The sequence below is a fragment of the Ammospiza nelsoni genome, chromosome 13, assembly GCF_027579445.1.
Source record: "Ammospiza nelsoni isolate bAmmNel1 chromosome 13, bAmmNel1.pri, whole genome shotgun sequence".
NCBI classification, from domain to species: Eukaryota; Metazoa; Chordata; class Aves; order Passeriformes; family Passerellidae; genus Ammospiza; species Ammospiza nelsoni.
Genome location: NC_080645.1, coordinates 8507958 through 8523597, shown reverse-complemented (window position 1 = coordinate 8523597; position 15640 = coordinate 8507958). Strand labels below are relative to the sequence as shown.

At 46.1% G+C, this 15640-nt stretch overlaps 1 protein-coding gene across 1 annotated transcript; it reads left to right on the top strand.

The window, feature by feature from the left end:
* The first annotated feature begins 2229 nt into the window (after nt 1-2229).
* On the top strand, nt 2230-14238 carry SHCBP1 (SHC binding and spindle associated 1). Its single transcript, XM_059481494.1, has 13 exons — nt 2230-2375; nt 2920-3108; nt 3620-3735; nt 4337-4545; nt 5332-5424; nt 6158-6391; nt 6498-6663; nt 7912-8032; nt 10944-11075; nt 11950-12068; nt 12892-12978; nt 13426-13567; nt 13783-14238. The coding sequence occupies exons 1-13, from the start codon at nt 2267-2269 to the stop codon at nt 14100-14102; spliced, it is 2037 nt and encodes a 678-aa protein (XP_059337477.1). The 5' UTR covers nt 2230-2266; the 3' UTR covers nt 14103-14238.
* Nucleotides 14239-15640: the final 1402 nt, after the last annotated feature.

Genomic DNA, 15640 nt, shown 5'->3' with positions numbered 1-15640 from the left:
GGGAGAAAAATAGCTGAGTTCAGGGAAATACCTGATGGCCTGCACTCTGCATGCACATGCAAGCTGGAAAGTGGAAGGTTTCCAACAATAAGAGCACAGTTTCTATTTCCAACATGAGGGGAAGGAAACCGACTGCAGAGGAGTTTATTGACCACATGGAGCTCAGGATGTCCATGACACTTGCAGCAGCAATCACTGGCTCTGGAAATCACAGCCAGGGCTGTGTTTCTTTGAAGTAACCCAGCTCTTTACAAGGACTGGGGGTAATTAACCAAATAGTGTGTAAGTCTCATATAACGGGACAAAATCTGCCCCCAGCTATTTTGTTTATTGGGACCATGTTTATTGGATACAGTAAACCCAGGGGTAAATGGGTTGTTCTGATCTCTGCATTGTGCCAGTGTTTCACCTTGGTGAGGAAAAACTGATCTTCCCACTGTAAGCCCTGAGGAGCCCCTGAATTCATTGTACCTCTTAAGGGGGAAAATAATTGAAACATCTAAATATGGGAACCTCCATAGCCGTAACTTTATGGTTCTATAGTTACTCATCCACCAACAGCCCCAAGTCTTTCTCCCCAGAGAAAGACACTCTCTGCCCAGCCTGTATCTGTGCAGAACTTGCACTTGGCTTTGTTCAGATGCTCAAGGGTGGCCAAGAGGCCCCTTTCAACCTGTGAAAATCCCACTGGATGGCATTCCTTCCCTCCAATTAAGTACTCAAAATGTGCCAATTTAAAGACACTTTATTTACAAACACACTCTGCTTTGAAAGCCTGACCTTGCCAATAAGCTTTTGGGAGGGATTCAGATGTTTAACTGTAATTTTTAACAAATTGTGATAGGTAACAACTATATGTCTATGGTTAAACACCCATGCCCATGGTATAATGGTAAATTCTGACAACATTCAACAGAAACCTCTTGGGGACTAAACTGTGAAATACGTCAATCACTTGTTTTTAAAATTTTAAAAGTTTAATAGTAATAAAATGGTTATAAAAATAGTAATACAATTAGAGCAATAATAATTTGGACAAATTGAATTAGGACAATATGAGACAATAGAAACAAAGAGTTATGGATGTTTGGGTACCTTTTCTGGGCAACACGAGCCCGAAAAAGGACCCACGTTAACTAAAGATTAACCCTTACAAACAATGGCCTGTTGCATATTCATACACTTCAGACATGATGCATAAATTCCATTCAAATACAGGATTCTGTCTGTCTGGTCATGGTAAACTTCTTCCTCTGAATCCTAACACCGCCTTCAAGGCGGGAAGAAGTTCGTTTCTTCTGGTAAGAGGGCAACAAATTCTTCTTTGAAAGATTTAAGTGTCCTGTGGCTGCTATTTGGCTGCAAATACTTTCTTTAAAAAAAAAAAAAAAAAACATTTTACATAGCCTAGTTTCTATTTTAACATTTTTTTATTACTCAAAACTATATTTAACACACTACTTAAGAGAATTAATACAGCATTGGTGTTTGGGAAGGGGGCACGGTGACAGCATTGGTGTTTGGGAAGGGGGCACGGTGACAGCATTGGTGTTTGGGGAGCGGGCACGGAGCGGCTCCATCGGCTGTCGGAAATCCACGGCAGCCCTCTCGTGGCCGCTGCTGTTCCGGAGCTCTTGCCTTGGCTTTGATCCCCCCGCGCTCCCTGTCACAGCCGGGAACTCGCGGAGTGGCCTCGGGAGCAGCGCTGGGGATGACACAGGCCGGTGTGTCACATCCTGATCAGGCGCTTGCTGTGTGAGAACCGGCCGGGGCTGGAAGCAAAGGAAGGCTGCCCGGCGCTCCAGAGAATGCCGTTCTGTTAGTTGTGATCTGGGGTTCTTTTATTTGTTGATGATTTCTTTTTTTTTTTTTCCTTTTTGACGGTGCTGATTGTTGGGTGCCTTTACATTTTTTGCGGTTTGGCCGCTTCTCTCCGGGCGCTGTGCGTCCGCTCTCGGCAGGGATGGCAGCCTGCCCGGCCGCCAGGCTGAGCGTGGAGCGCCCGTTGCCGGCCGGGCCGGGCCGGGGCCGGGGCCGTTCGTGGGTTCGGCCGTGCCGGACGGGGGAGGCTCCGGAGCGAGCGCCGCCAGCGCGGGGCCAGCGGCGGAGCGCCCCGCGCGCCAACGGCCGCAGCGGCCGACGGCCAATCAGAGCGGGGCGCCGCCTGCCGACGGCCAATCAGAGCGGGGCGCTGCCGCCGCGAGCCAATGCGGGCGCGGCGCTGGGGCCGGCAGTTGCCCGGGCGGTTTGAAGCCGAGCGGACGGAATGGCGGAGCCGGGACCGCAGGGGAATGGCCTGGACTCGCCGGCTCCCGTCCGCGCTCCCGTCCCCAGCCCCGTCCCCGTCTCGCGGGAGCGCCCCGAGCAGGCCGAGGGTACGGGCTGCGTGTGCCTGCGGGCAGGGAGGGCGCGGGGAGCCGGTAGGGTAGGGCAGGCAGCGCCCCGCGGTCGGGCGGTGCCCTAGGGATGCAGCGGCGTGGAGGGGGCAGGAGGGCCGGGCAGGTCAGGCTGGGCTGCCCCGGCTGCTCCGCCGGGGTTCGGGTCCCCGCGGGCCGCGCCCGGGCACGGTAACGCCCGCTTGGCCGGACCCGCGGTCGCACTCCGGCTCGGGCCGTGGGCACCGCGCTGGAAAACGAGGGCTCTGGAAATGAGCCCTACAAATCAACTCTAAAATGTGGTGGAGGGTTTTTTTTCCTGTTAATGGTGAAGTTCTGGTGCGTTTCTCAGTGCCTACCTCGGCGCTGCAATGGGACGTGTGTGGGTGTGAAACGCTTCCCCAAGGGTCAGTTCGGGCGTGCTGTGGAAGGCAGGTTCAGGCCAGACCTTGGGCTGAGCTGATCTTTGGGAACAGCGTGGTGAGTGGGTGAGTGGTTGTGTGACAGTTTGCGGGGTTTGCTTTATTCCCGCTCCTCTTCCCAGATCCGCAGCGGGAAGATGCCGACAGTGACTGCAGCGCTGACTCCTGGAGTGACTATGGCAGCCGGGACAAGCCAGGGACTACTTTGGGAAGGACTGTGCCAGACGGGAATGTGCTTTTCCCGGATATTTTTTACACCGATCATCTTTTGTTTTACGAGCGATTCAGTGCTTACCAGGATTACATCTTGGGTAAGCAATTTTTTAATACTAAAGTAAGGTAGTGTTAGTTTTCTTGTAGTAACTTTAAACAATTCAGTTTCAATGAAGTCAATTGTATATATTAAGCTGTGAGATACTTTTAATAAAGGGGACTGGGAAAGATACAGTGTCCTGCCTGCTTACGCTGTAACCTCAACTGCTCTAGCTGGTGGACCAGGAGGCAGCAATTTTGATATAAGTAACTAAAATGTGAATGATAGAAAGGCAGAACTGTTAGTAAGTAGTGGATCCTGTGCCTTATTTTAGCTGGTCTTCCTGAATTTTTTTTGTGTATTGTAAATCTGTTAAGATAAGGCAGTGGCTATGTGTTTAATACCATTGTATTATCATTTTAGTACTATTCTGTTATCATGAGCAGAATGAAGTCCAACTTTAGAAGTGGTAGAGGAACATTTCAATTGTGTTGACTTTCATTCTGCAGTGATCTGGAGGAGTTTCCTTCCAGTCCTTGCATAAATGTGGTGTCTTCGCTTTGTTGTAGCTGACTGCAAAGCCTCTGAGGTGAAGCAGTTCATAGCTGAGTACCTGGAGAAGGTTCTAGAGCCCTCAGGCTGGCAGGCCATCTGGCGCACCAACGTCTTCGACGTGCTCGTGGCGGTGAGTGCCTCGCTGCTGCTCGGGCATTTGTCTGCCCTGAACACAACTGACCTCTCTAACAGACTTGTCTGAGTCTCTCCATGTCCAGGTCTTGGATGTTCAAACTGGCAGTTCCATCATGTGGTTGAGGAGGGAAAAACTTTTTGGTCCCTCAGCTCTTTTCTGCCCAATTGGTGACAAAATGGCTTTCACTGGCCCGAGCTGTCTCTTTGGATTGTTTGTATCCTGTGAGCACTTTGAAAAATGACGCTCAAAGGAGTCCCAAAAGGCTATGAAGTATTGATTTGAGTTTGAGGATATTGCTTTTGGCATTTTTTAAAAACAGCAGCACAAAAAAAAAAGGGATGGCGAAAATCAACTTACTGGCCTTGTTATGAGCATTATGAGGAATTTGAATGAAATTTTGCATATGGAAAATGCTCTCTAGCTGTGAAGTTGTGAGAAGATTGACACTTCAGCTGAGGAGATGGCCTTGGCTGTAAGGTGCCATTTGTGTGGGGTCAGTGGGGACCCAGCATGGCCCTGACTGAGGCACATCCCGTTCCCCTCCCTGAGCTGGCTCTGCGGTTCTGAGGGATTTCGGGGCTGTTTGTTCCCACAGGTGGTGGATGTGAATTTCCCAGCCCTGAAGGCAGTTGTGCAGCTCAGTGAGCCGTTCCTGTGCGAGTCCCAGGACAGCAGCTTCACCCTGGAGTGCATGCAGGAGCTTCTGGAGCTGAAGGAACATCAGGTCCTGCTGCAGGAGCTGTTTGTTGTGTATGATGAGTCAGGAGGGTTTGACCAGACAGCACTAGCCATAGAGCATGTCAGGTAGGACAACTGCACCCTGCTGCTACCCAAGTGGGCTCTGTCCTGAATTCTTGGGCCATGCTGGCAGCCCCACAAGCCAAGCTTTCCAAAGTCAATCTGATGACTGGTGCTGTGAGGAGACTGCTTTCCCTCTCTTTTTCACTACAGAGTTCTTTGTACTGTGTCACCTGTAGACTAATACACTGTTTTTTCTCTTCATTAACATTTTTTCTGGATTTTCTCTTTTTCTTATCCCATTGTTCTTTCTGCTTTTTGCCTCTTCCCCTAAATTTGCTCTTTATCCTTTAGGTGTCTCTTCACATATTCTATTTTTTTTCTTCTTTATCACCTGTCTTTTTTCCACTTCCTTTTCTTTCAGGCACTACATGCTGTTTGAAACCTCTCTTACAAATAGGCTGTGGGACTGGACAAAAAAAGCTGAAACAGGAGGAATGACTTACATTGTCAGAAGGAGAGCTTAGCTGAAGGGTGATTGGCCAAAACCAAACAACCAGAAAGCCTCAGAATCTGAAGTGTGTCAGTCTTGCTTTTCAAAACCAGGGCTTAGCTGTTCACTCCCTTTTGAGGAAGTAGAACACAGGTTATTATGAATTTTGAGCTTAGACACACAAAGTAAAACTCTTTATGCAGGTAAGCAACAGGCAGGAAGGATGACTGTGTGTCTGAGCAGCCTAAGGGACAGTAATGTGAATTTCTAGAGAGAGGTGAATTCTCAGCTTGGTTACACTGTGTTTCCAGTGCTGTTGACGCTGCTCTCCTGTGTGATTTAACACTTTGCTTCCCAAGGTTCTTCTACCGCTGCATCTGGAGGACCTGGGACGAGGAGGAGGAGGATGAGTTTGATTACTTTGTGAGATGTGTTGAGCCCCGACTGAGACTGTGAGTGCTACACCTTGGCTGTTCCTAGGGCAGAACCACTGGAATTGTCATGTGGGAACAGGGACTCACAATTAGGTGTAAAAAGCCCCTGTTGATTTGTAAGCCAAAGCAAGTTTAACAGCATTTACTGTGTGCTGGTCACAATCTTGTATGGAAAGAGATCACAACTGAGGTTGCCACTTGATTTCTGAGTCTTGGTGTTCCATCAGATGGTGCCCCAAACCCAGCAATAGTCATCCTCACACTCATAGGAGTTTAATCCTTATAAAAGTTGGCATGGGATGCTCCACTTTAACCTCTGGGCATAAAATAAAAACCACAACAGAGCTGAACGTAAACAAAAACTTGTAAATTGATTATTATCCAGGAGGAATGTGTGTGAATCTTTGTTATTCTAGTAAAGGCTTAGATATTACCTTCTAAATTGTTACTCTTTTTTAATGGCTGTGCTTATGCCTTTTTTTTTAGGGTGAGTTTCTGATAGTAGACAATAGTAGATAGTAGACACCTCTTTCAAGGTGGGTGGGCAGCTGTTTAGAAAGTAAAATGTTTGTGTCTGTTCAGATTTTTTTGGTTTTGCTGCTTCAAATAAAATGGAGCAGTGTTGATGTAGACTGCAGAGAACCTTGACTCAAGTAACTGATGCAGAACTCCTCAGGTTCTCTCCAGCATCATGTTTGGTCTGTGAGGATTGTACGTGTGCCCTGTGCTGACCCCTTGCTCTGAACTGCAGGCACTACGACATCCTGGAGCACCGGGTGCCTTCTGGGCTGGTAGCTGATCACCAGAACTTGTTATCTCAATGTGAAGAGCTCTATGAGAAGTTTTTAAATGTGAGGAACACCTTATCAAGCAGTGATTCAGACTCAGAAGCAGAAAACGTTTCCATGGTGGAAGGACTAAAATTGTATGAGCAAGTGGAGCACATGAAACAAAGGCTGAAAGTGATTGAGAATCCCCTGCTGAGGTAACTGGTGGGTTTGTGCAGGGAGGAGGCTCCTGAGGGGAGTCACAGAACTCGGAGGAGGTGGGGATGGAAGGAGGAGCTGTTGGCTCTGTTGCTTTTGTTGCAGGTATGTGTTTGGTTACCAAAAATACGGCAGCCTCCAGGCTAAAGGACTGAGGTCAACGGGTGCCAAGGTCATTCATGTTGTGCCCTGGAACATGAAAGCAGATCTGCTCCAGCAGTTGACAAGAGACAAACTTTGCCCAGAATCTTGTGGAACCTTAGAAATACAGGTGCAGTAGCAGGAATTGTCTGTCTGCTAATAGTTTTCTCTCTCAAGAAACAATGTGGAAGGATAAGTTAATTTACCACATGCAAGATAGTACAGTGGTGGGGTTGTTTTGTCAGTTCAAAAAAAAAAAATCACTGTAATTTAAACAATTAGTGGTAAAATTGTATGATTCAAATAATTTCTTTTAATTCATTGAGTACTCTATACAAGCAGCTTCCTGTGTGTAGGAAATGAGATGAACCTCTAATAACTCTACAACGAAACACTGTAAGGCATGACACTGTAGTTTTGAAATGCCCATGTCTTTTGATGCTGCTGCTAATGATCTAGGGTTTGAAGGAGGAAGCCCACATTTCTTGCTTTGGTACTGTATAGGAAATACATTTATTTTAGGAGCAGCCATGTTTAGTTTTAGTGAATTCAGACAAGACTTGCTACTTCAGCAGTTAAGAGGAAGCTGAATTCCTTGGAACCAAGTGAAATGATCTGCTGTGTTCTGATCACATTAATGAATTACAGATTGCCAGAATGGAGCGGTGGGGAAGGTCCTGGAGGAACTTTTAGGCTATAAATCTGATTTTCTGACTTGGCAAGTGAAAAAGTGCTCTTATTATGCTTACCCTGGAATTTGCTGGGAAGCAATAAATGTGTAGTTTTTATTTACTATTTGTTATTCTTCAGTATGGAATCCCTCAGTAATGTTTTTTTAAGGATATCACCCTACCCTCTTTATCAAGGAAAAGGATCGTGTGGGCACTATTTACTACTGTGGTATTTGAACTCTGTTTGGGGGTGACTCGCACCAGGAGCAAACACAGGAGTATTCAGACTAACTCTGATCTACTTTGCTGAATTGTTTGCTTTTTATTTTCTTTACCTTCTGTCATCTATTTCTTCATGGCAAATTCATGTCAAACCACTTAGACACAATTGAAGTGTTGGCCTGGAACCAAGTCCATAGTGAAGTTTGCTTTGGGGTGCATGTGCTCTTTTATTTGTGTATGCCCCAGTTTTTTCCTGGGGGAATGGATGTGACACAAACATCCAAGTCATGTGTTAAGACTGGTTTTGTCTGCAGAGAGCTACAATTCTTGAATTCAAAGTAGAAATTTTGTATTATTAATGCCATTGAAAGGGTTTCTTTGAAGCAAAAGCAGTAACATTTAATTGAAAGCAAGCTCTACAGGCATAAATGCATCCATTTTTCCACATTCTTTGGGAGCTGATTGGTTTTTTTTGTCTTTTGCAGTTTCACCGTGATCCCCTGGCAGCTGTGAGTGCCTGCTATGAAGGAGACAGAGTCATCATCTGTCCTGGCCATTATTTTGTGGATGGCATGTTCTCCATTGCAGATTCAATAGAACTAGAAGGTAGCAGGTTTGCTAGTCTAAAGGTCCTTAAACAAGCAAATGGAATGTCTTAAACTGGCTCTGTGTAAGGATTTACTCTTTGCAGAATTTACCAGGAGGTTTTTTCTTCAAAGTATTCCTGTTTCTTCTGTAGAGCTGTGCCTAATGCAGGGTGGAGTGAGCTGTTTAATTAGCTTTAGTGCAGATAAGCTGCAGATTTTGCTGATTAATAGCACATTCATGATTTCCTCCTATTGTCTGTATAAATGGTGATTATATAGGTAATAGAGAGGATTCAACAGAAACATAAGGAACTTGTTGGTTGTAATAGTGGAAACAGAGAAGTAATTCTGAGAGGCTTCTACTAACTTAGGAGTGGTTGAGAAATGTCCTTGTTCTCTGAGTGTCTGACTGTGCCTCAGGGCAGCCTGAGCCCCAGAGCTGGTGCAGCCCAGGGAGTGCAGGGGGCAGGAGGTGCAGTTGGGATTTACTGATCCTTGCTGATTTACTGAGGGGGAGCAGGGGCTGCCAGCCTGGCTCTGCACTGAGTGAAGCACGTGGGTGGAGGAGGCAACTTTTGATTAACACATTTTTTTTTTCTGCACAAACAGAAACAACAGATGTGATTTTAGGATTTTTCTTGCAAAATATTTGTGTTTTAAATACTTCTGCTTTGCCTAGGATATGTTGCTGTCTCTGCCTCAGCATTCTTGATTTCTCAGTGTATCCCTTTGCTTTAGGCAGGCACACACTGCTGCAGTGCTACAGTCTGTTTATCACTGGGCTTCTGTAGCTGTTCAGATACTTATTTAGTTGCATTTTTATCTTGTCAAAGCTTCTTAATGAGAAGAAGGCTGAGGGTTTAATTTCCTGCTGTTCTGGACTTTATTTTTCTTGCCCTTCTTGTTTTATGAGTCATTTTCATTCTTGCCCATCTCCAGTGTGTGTTTGATTTATGCAGACACACATTGTGATAACCAGTGCACCTGCAGGACAAGGGACATGGATAAAGTGCTTTATTTATCTCAAGAATGACATTGGTCTGAAATTGTGTGTGGTGCTATTTATTGCTTTTCTAGCTTTGAGGAAACTTAAATACAAATGGTGCAGTAGCACACATTAAGGATGAGCTGCTCTATTTTAAGAAGCAAGGCATATAAATATGTATTTTTAGTTCAAACCATGCTCTGAATAACAAGTGCTTGTCAGGTATTTAATCTTCTTATAAGGACTCCTGTTAGATAGGGAATTATACCAGTAGGAGCAGCCAGGAACATTTGAAGTAGGAGCATCAAGACAAACTCTGCTGGCACTAATCTGAGCAGCTGGCTGCTTTGGTGGCTTTTTTGGAATGGAGGGGTGACTCATGAAAGATATGTCACTTTGCTTAGTGGAGCTTTTATTTTTTCCCCGCTACTGTGCAGTCAGTAGTGAGGTTGAAAGTATGGAGATTAGTAAATCAGGGATAAATAAAACTTCACGGGAACTAAATAAGGTTAAAGCAGTAGCAGCTGCAGGAAGTGATAACTTCCGTGCCAGACAAGAAGGTGTTGCAGAGGCACCAAAGAACTTCCCTTCTGCTTGTGCCATGGCTGGGAACCTGCAGCATCAGCTGTGACAGTGGCACTGGGTGACAGTGGGTGACAGAGGCCTTTGGCTGCTCTGGAGCCCCTCAGGCAGGGGCACAGCCCTGCTGGGCAGTGAGCAGCCCTGGGCAGCAGGTGAATCTTCATTCCAGAGCTGCTGCTTCACAGGTGAGGTGTCAAGCAAGCTAAAGGCACTTAGAGAACTGCAGGCACTCTGCAGATAGTCATTCCTAAAACTCCTGCTTTGGATAACAACATCTTTGTGTGGTGAGAAGTTAAACTTGTGCTGTCCTGTGCTGCTCTCTTTTTACATGCTGGAACTGCCCCGTGCCACCTCCTCTTCAGGGGTGACCATAAATCAGTGGCAGTGGGAACAGATTTCTGGGTAATATCATGTGTTGAAGTATCAATCACTTAACTTGGCATTAAATGGCCTGTCTTTAAAACTTTCTGCCAACTCTTGTTCAAAGCTTTTTATTTTCATTTTGTTTTTAACTTTTCTCCTTGCATGTGGCACTGTTTATTTATTTCTGAACTTGGTTAGAAGCCAACATCCTGCTTGGGCACTTCTTATCTGTGTGTGCTTTCAGCAAATGATAGGGCTCGTGCTGCTGTAATGGATGTGGCATTATTGCTTTCCTTATCATGATTCTTGTCAGTGACAAGCAATAAAAGCTTTACATGCTCATAAATTTTCCTGTAAGTGCTTAAATGCTGACAACTGTGGATGGTTTAGTAAATCAATGCTGGCATGTGCTTGTGAAAGCTGCTTTTTAAACTGAATTAATCTGGAAGCCTGTGCAACACAGGAGCACTGAATTTTCCCCCAAATTCCATGTAAATAGGGAAGCTGAATGAAGCATGCTAACAATATCAATCCCTCTGCACTTTTTTTTTCTCATGTTGTAGTGTGACTGCTTTTTCCATCTGTGTTATTGGGAATCTCTGCCTGCTGTGGTGAACTTCTGTCCTTTGAGAGCAGACTGGAGATGCCTGTGTGTCCTCAATTCCTGCATCCCCCTGCTCTGTTGGTAACTTTTGGGAGTGAGAACTTTGGCATTGGCAAAAGTGAGCTCAGTTACCCGTTTGTTCAACTTTCTCAGATAACTTTTGCATTTTGTTGTGTGCCATTCAAGCAAGGTAACTTTCGAGTTTAGTTTGGAGTTCCTGTACCTTGGCACAGAGGGGATGTAAGGAGTAGTCTGGCCACTTGTTGAAAATCCTGTTCAAGGCATTAAAACATCAAGCTTTAAACTTCTGTCATGGATTTCAATGTCTGTTATGTTCTGAGCACCTCATTGTCACCAGATGTTCTCTGAGCTTGCATCTCTCACCTCTGCCCTTAGGCTATGGCCTGCCCGATGATGTCGTGATAGAAAAACAAGGGAAGGGAGACAACTTCTTTGACTGTACAGGAGCCAACGTAAAGATCTCCAATCTGAAGTTAGTGCAGCATGATGCTGTGGAGGGGATTTTAAGTAAGTGTAGAAGCATCTTGATTTTTTTGTGACTCTTTAATAATAAGTGTTAAAGCTGGAACCCAGTGTTGCAGTTTGCAATATTTTGTTAAAGAGGAGCCCTACAGGTATACATATTGAGCCTTCCCCCTCTTTTTTTTAACTTGCTTATGATGTGGAAATAATCAAAATAACTTCTGTTTGTACTTTCAAGCTCTTGTGGCTCTTATGCTTTATTCTTCTGCTGGGTTAAGATCATTAACTGGATCTTGTTGTGCTGTTAAGGCAGCCTGACTCTGAGTGCAGCACAGCCTGTGTCAGGCTGCCTGGAAATGGAAACAATTCTGTGCACAGAAGAGCCCCCATGGCAATGCTCAGCTGTAGCTGACCCAGCCAGTGCTCCAGTGAGGAGCAGCACAGGCTGTAGGAGTGCTGTAGAACTTTGTTTGCAGCACCTTCAAACTGACACTCAGCTAAGTCTGAGTTGTATCCAAGTTTATTGGCTGTGGCCTTGTCTTTGCAGAAGGTGCTAGCTAATATTTCTTCTCAACAGACATTTGGGTTTTAAACATGTTAAAATGTTTATTAACACTTGTATGCATGTATTTAATATCTTTTGAGTCCAAACGTCTCTTAGGAATGTAATGAAAAGAATTATTGCTGTCATCAATAAAGAAGTCAACCTGTAAGACACATCTCCAACCAGGGCTCCATTGTAGCAGTGTCCCTGCTTAGACCAGAAAAGCAGCACGAGTTCAAACCACACATGAGCAAATCACTGAAGTGGATAAAATGAAAATATCACCCTGCAAAGCTGCTGCAAGGCTGTGTCTGTAGGAGGGGTTTGTCTTTGCAGAACTGGTTCATCTAGCAGGAATTGTTTCTGTGTATGCAGATGTGCATCATGGGAAAACAGCACTGGAGAATTGTGTATTACAATGTGAAACCACTGGAATAACAGTGAGGACATCAGCTGAGCTACTGATGAGGAACTCAGATCTCTATGGGGCAAAGGTACACACTCATTCTTAAATTTGGCTTATTTCCCAATTTAAAAGAAAGGTTTCTCTTTGGAAATAATGCAGTCAGTCACAGGGTGGCCTGTGTTGCTCTGGAGAGAACCTTTGCAAATTCATTTTGGACAGCTACATGTTACTGAATCAAGATTGGTCTCGGGGGTCTTGTAGCCTCTTATCAAGTCTAGTGAAGTGTCTCATGCTGATTTGTGTGTGATGATAGCAAAGTGATGCAGTAACAGGGGACACCTGTGAAATGACCATTGCTGCATGGCTGGTCCATGTCCTGCAGTACTTCTGTAGTGATTCTCTGGTCTCTCTGCCCATAGCCAGTTTTCTCATTTCTGTTTCTGCAAGTGAAATGTTCTTTTTGGACACCTGTGATTCTTACAGAGGGATGCTAAACACAAAAATGGACTCTGATACTCTTTGGGTATTTTGAAGAATGATGGAGCTTGAGGTATTGAGAGGGAGACTAAAGCACAAGCAAGTTCAGCTGCTCCTGAGCAGGCCTTCATGGACTGCTGCCCCATGCTGTGGGGCCTCAGCCTTGAGTACTGCTGCTTGAGATGGGGAACAAAGCTGTGAAGCTGGAGGGGTGACACAGTTTTGCATTGTGCAAACTGGTAGGTGAACACAAAGATTTGCCATGGAGTGGTGGAGTTCAATGGAAAATGTGCCTAAAACTCCTTGTGAACTGCTACCAACTGTGTCTTGTAGGGTAAAAATGTGCCTCAACTCCTTGTGAACTGCTACCAACAGTATCTTGGGTAAAAATGTGCCTGAACTCCTTGTGAACTGCTGCCAACTGTGTCTTGTAGGGTGCTGGTGTGGAGATCTACCCAGGAAGTGCGTGCACCCTCCTGCACAATGGGATCCACCACTGCAAGGAGGGAATACTGGTCAAGGTGAGTCCCAGTCACAAGGTACTGGTTTGCCAAAAGCTAATTAATCACTGCTGCAATTAGTGCTAGTAGGTTTGGGTTGGCTCAGACCCTGCTGTGCTATGCTGGAACTCTTACCTGTCACACATGATGCTGGCCTTGCAGTTGCCTTGATCCTTGCTGGATGAACTAGTTCTGCAAAGCCAAACTCCTCCTAGAGACAGACAGCTTTGCAGTATGATATCTTCATTTTTATCCATTCCAGCAATTACCTGGTTTTATTTCTTATCTGCCTTTCACTAAGGAGAAAATCAGAAAATGAGAAAGGAGAAAATGCCTTTCACTATGTCTCCTGCGTAGGCAAATAATCCTTCTCTAGCTAATACAGAGAACTGATTCTACCTAAAACTAAAAGATTTTTATGTCCCTATTGCTGGACATGACATGTTAGATTTCTCTTTTGTTCTGTAGAACTTCTTGGATGAAGTTTATGAGGCTCCCAAGATAACCATGGTTAACAATATGATCCACAATAATGAAGGCTATGGTGTGGTCCTAGTTAGACCAGCAATGCCCTCTGAAATGAAGGATGCTGCAGCACAGGAAACAACAGGTACTTTACTTTTCTTAGAAGAAACTCCTGAAACTACTAACTCTAGGTTTTTGGATTGCATACTTCCTAACTTTGAAATTTGTGGCTGTCATGAAGTACATAAAGTACCAAAGAGTGGGATGAGTTGACAGTGATTGAAGAAAATTAATTCCAGGATTTTTTAATGGTGTGGCTGCTTTGCATGACTGTTGATGACATTCTGTTTCCTGCCTTAGGGTGCACACAACCTACCCAGGCAGGTGATGAGGCAGCCTGTGCAGAGGGCTCCAGGCAAGAACAACCTGGATGTGTAACTGATGAGTTGGAGCTTTGTAAGCGAGCTCAGACTTCTGAACAAGCTGAAAACAACTCTGAAATTGCAAATGTACTTGGGGCTACTTCTGCAAAGAAGAGACAGATACACAGGAAAAGACTGAGTAAACTGGGATTTACAGAAGCTGATGACAACTTAATGTCACAGGAAATGTTTGTTTCTGTTGATGGCAATCAGTTCAAATGGAATGGGAAGGGAAGTTTTGGTATCTTTTTTTTCTGACTATCTTGCCTCCTGCTGCCATTGCAGTAGGATTTGTACAGTTATTAGTTAGGTCACATGCCAAGAGTTGTGTTATGGTATTATGCTTTTATTACCCAAGTGTAATCCCTATTAAAGGACTGGGGCTTAAAACTCACTTGGTTCTTCTGTCCATCTTCTGCACACCTTAAATCTCCTGGGTGAGCTGCCTTTGTGATGCACATGTAGTACTTCTCTTGCATTTCATTTTAAGCCTGGCTGAGCTCTAGACCATGTCTTGTCTCTGTTTTTAAAATCAGTTTTATTACCAAAGGGTCAGGTTGGAGGACCCACAGTGTGTCATCTGGTCTTACCTCCCTGCTCCTGCAGGGCCATCCCAGAGCTCATGGCGCAGAGTTGTGTCCAGGATTGTTGTGGAATGTCCCCAGTGAGGGAGACTGCACACCTTCCATTGGCAGCCTGGTCAGTGCTTGGTCACTGCACAGGAAAGTTCTTCCTCACGTTCAGGTGGAACTTTGTGGCCATCATTTCCAGCCTGTTCCTCTTGTTCCATTGCTGAGAGCCTGGTCTGTGCTCTGACACCTCCCTTTGGACACTGACAGACAGAGATGGAGTTCCTTCTCAGTCATCTCTTCTTGAGGCTGAGCAGCCCCAGCTCCCTCAGCCTTCCCTCAGCAGAGCTGCTCCTGTCCCCTCACCATCTGTGTCACCCTCAGCTGGCCCTGCTCAGGAGCTACACGTCACTCTGGCACTGGGGAGCCCAGAGCTGGGCACAGCCCTGCAGTGCTCCTCACCAGGGCTGAGCAGAGGGGGCAGGGTCACCTCCCTGAGCTGCTCAGTGCTCTTCTCAAAGTCCCCCAGGATCCCGTTGGCCTTACAGGTACCCAGGTTGTGGTGATGGGGAGTGGGGCTGGGCTGAGCCTCATCCCCAATGGGCACAGCTGTGAGCAGCAGTGACAGCAATGAGCCATGGAGTGCCCAGGGGCACTGAGCAACCACCAAAGGGAGCAGAGGGCACACAGGGGCAGGGCATGGACAGTGAGGGGCACACAGGGGCAGGGCATTGACAATGAAGGGCACACAGGGGCAGGGCATTGACAATGAGGGGCACACAGGGGCAGGGCATGGACAGTGAGGGGCACACAGGTGCAGGGCATTGACAGTGAGGGGCACACAGGTGCAGGGCATTGACAGTGAGGGGCACACAGGTGCAGGGCACTGACAGTGAGGGGCACACAGGTGCAATGCATTGACAGTGAGGGGCACACAGGTGCAGGGCATTGACAGTGAGGGGCACACAGGTGCAGGGCATTAACAGGAGGGTATAAAAGGCTGGGCCAAAGAACAAGAAGGGCAGATGCTTGCAGCCTTCTGAGGTGACCTGGTGTTACTGCGTACGGGCAGATGCCTGAAGACTTCTGATGAGGTAAGGTGTTACTGTGTTTGGGGGAATGTTTAAAGCCTTCTGGAACTTTACGGTGATGCTCTGTATTGTGGCAGTCTGAACTCTGACATGTGCTGTGGCACTCGTGGTCACAAGGACCCCCAGGATCCCCAGC

Excerpts from the sequence above, each read along its gene's own strand:
- SHCBP1 (XM_059481494.1), top strand. The coding sequence starts at position 2,267 with ATGGCGGAGCCGGGACCGCAGGGGAATGGCCTGGACTCGCCGGCTCCC. Across the intron at positions 6,392-6,497 it reads ATTGAGAATCCCCTGCTGAG|GTATGTGTTTGGTTACCAAA; the intron begins GTAACTGGTGGG and ends CTTTTGTTGCAG. Across the intron at positions 6,664-7,911 it reads GTGGAACCTTAGAAATACAG|TTTCACCGTGATCCCCTGGC; the intron begins GTGCAGTAGCAG and ends TGTCTTTTGCAG.